At 47.7% G+C, this 2398-nt stretch overlaps 1 protein-coding gene across 1 annotated transcript in view; it reads left to right on the top strand.

Moving 5' to 3' along the window:
* The first annotated feature begins 780 nt into the window (after positions 1 to 780).
* The window catches only part of Serpina5 (serpin family A member 5), a 5171-nt gene continuing 3553 nt past the window's right edge, over positions 781 to 2398 (top strand). Inside the window, exons 1-2 of the mRNA XM_055592755.1 lie at positions 781 to 1043; positions 1433 to 2049. Coding sequence (XP_055448730.1) covers positions 1446 to 2049 — 604 coding nt within the window. The 5' untranslated portion in view covers positions 781 to 1043; positions 1433 to 1445. The remainder of the gene's footprint in view (positions 1044 to 1432; positions 2050 to 2398) is intronic.

Below are 2398 nucleotides of genomic sequence, written 5' to 3'. Positions count from 1 at the left end.
GACAGGAACCTATCACAGAGGGCCTCTGAAAGACTCCATCCAGCAGGGTATCAAAACATAGCCCGAGATTCATAGCCAAACTTTGGACAGAATACAGGGAATCTTATGAAAGAAGGGGGAAGCCCCACAAGGAAAGCAACAGAACCAAAAATTCTAGGCACAGGAGTCTTTTTCTGAGACTGATACTCCAAATAAGGACCATGCATGCAGTTAACTTAGAACCCCTGCACAGAAGTAGCCCATGGTAGCTCAGTGTCCAAGAGGATTCCCCAATAATAGGAATAGGGACTGTCTCTGACAGGAACTCATGGGCTGGCTCTTTGATCACCTCCACCTGAGGGGGGAGCAGCCTTACCAGTCCACAGAAGAAGACAATGCAGCCAGTCCTGATGAGACCTGATGGTCAGATGGAAGGGGAGGAGGATCTCCCCTATAATTGGGCTGGGGGAGGGGCATAGAAGAAGAAGAGGGAGGGAGGGTGGGATTGAGAGGGAATAGGGGAAGAGGCTACAACTGGGATACAAAGTGAATAATCTATAATTAATAAAAATAAAATTAAAAATTAAAAAAGTACAGTGTTATATATAGTATTTCCAGGGAAGAAATGAGACAGAGTCAGCAGAAACTATCACACAACGGGACTCAGTCTGAGGAGAGCTAATAATCAGACAATGTTGCACAAGGGGAACAGGATATCACAAGAACATTACAGACTGCGCACACAGTGGCCTCAAGATTGATAATCTCTACAGGGGCAAAAAGCCAAGTCCCACGAACAGAAACCCTAACTCTTTTGAGGCTCCAGCCTCAGGCCAAGACTGGCATTGCCATATCACTCCTGAACAAAGATACAGAGCTGGGTTCCTTTTGTTCTTTTATCAGGGCCTCTGAGAAAGCCTTAGATTAGCCCAGTTCCCAACACAGCAGAGGTGGGGTGGGACTGGACAGAGTCCCTGTGGCCAATTTGCTGCAATTCAGTCTGCCCTCTGTCCTCTCCTAAGTTAGGAAGACTGCCACCTTGGCACTCAACCATCGGATACAGAGTGAGTACACCTGCCGTCATGGGACCTGGTGGGCTTGAGGATATGGGTGGGTAGGACACAGACCTTAGACATACCTGTCCAAGCTGCAGGCAAGGACCCCTAGGAATGAGGCTAAATAAAAATTGCTAAATTTACGTAAAACATTATGAGAATTTTTTTGTTGACTTTTTTAAAACCCCATTGCATGTTGGTCTGCGAGTCTATCTTGAGCCATTCGCTCCTTCTTCCAACCTTCCCCTAGCACTGAGAACCACTGCTCCTCTGTGCAGCTTCATGGCCCTAGCCTCCTCCTTATCCTCTTGGAGGATGAGTGGGGGCATTCTTTGAGGATGTCACTTTGACCTAAGGTCGTTTCTTTTCCAAGAACATTTTCCTATTTTTCCATTTAGAACTGCTGCCACCATGAGGCTCTTCCCCGTCCTGTGCCTGCTGCTGGTCTTCAGCCTTCGAGTGGCCTCCTGCTACAAGGAGAAGAAGAAGACTAAGGAGTCCTCTAGGGGTGCAGTGCGGACTCCTAGAAGCAAGGACTTTGCGTTCAGCCTCTACAGGGCCTTGGCTTCTAAAGCCCCTGGCCAGAATGTTTTTTTCTCCCCCTTGAGTGTGTCCATAAGCTTGGGAATGCTCTCCCTGGGGGCTGGCTCCCACACTAAAACACAGATCCTGGAGGGCCTGGGCCTCAGCAACCAGAAGGGCCAAGAGGACAAGCTCCACAAGGACTTCCAATACCTGCTACAGAGGTTCGGCCAGCCTAGACATGATGTCCAGCTGAGCCTGGGCAGCACCCTTTTTACAGACCCAGCAGTACATATTCGAGACAGCTTCTTGAAAGCATTGAAGATGCTATATATGTCAGACATGTTCTCTACCAACTTCGGGAACCCCGAAAGTGCTAAGAAGCAGATCAATGACTATGTGGCCCATCAGACCAAGGGGAAGATTGTAGACTTGATCAAGGATCTCGATAGCACCCACGTCATGGTGATGGTAAATTATATCTTCTTTAAAGGTAAGCCTTAGGCTCAAATTTGAACTTTCTTTCTTTTCTGCTTTTATCGAAAGATAGCATTCCCTCCCTGACAATAGTAGCTCCGCCAGGTGCCAGGTGGGTGGAAGGAAAAAAGCCACATGTTAGACGGAGGCTCCTTATAAGACCATCAGTGAATCACCAGTCGGGATCTGATCCTTGTCATAGCCTTCATGACAAAACAACACTAGCATCAAACCCATTAGAAACCAGAATATAAACCAAGGCTAAGAGTGCAGGGAACAGGAGGAGTCAAGTGTTTATCACCATGACCAGGGAAGAATACACACACACACACACACACACACACACACACACACACACACACACA

Source organism: Psammomys obesus, unplaced genomic scaffold, assembly GCF_907164565.1.
Source record: "Psammomys obesus unplaced genomic scaffold, mPsaObe1.curated_primary_1811, whole genome shotgun sequence".
NCBI lineage: Eukaryota > Metazoa > Chordata > Mammalia > Rodentia > Muridae > Psammomys > Psammomys obesus.
This window is presented reverse-complemented; position numbering and strand designations above follow the sequence as displayed.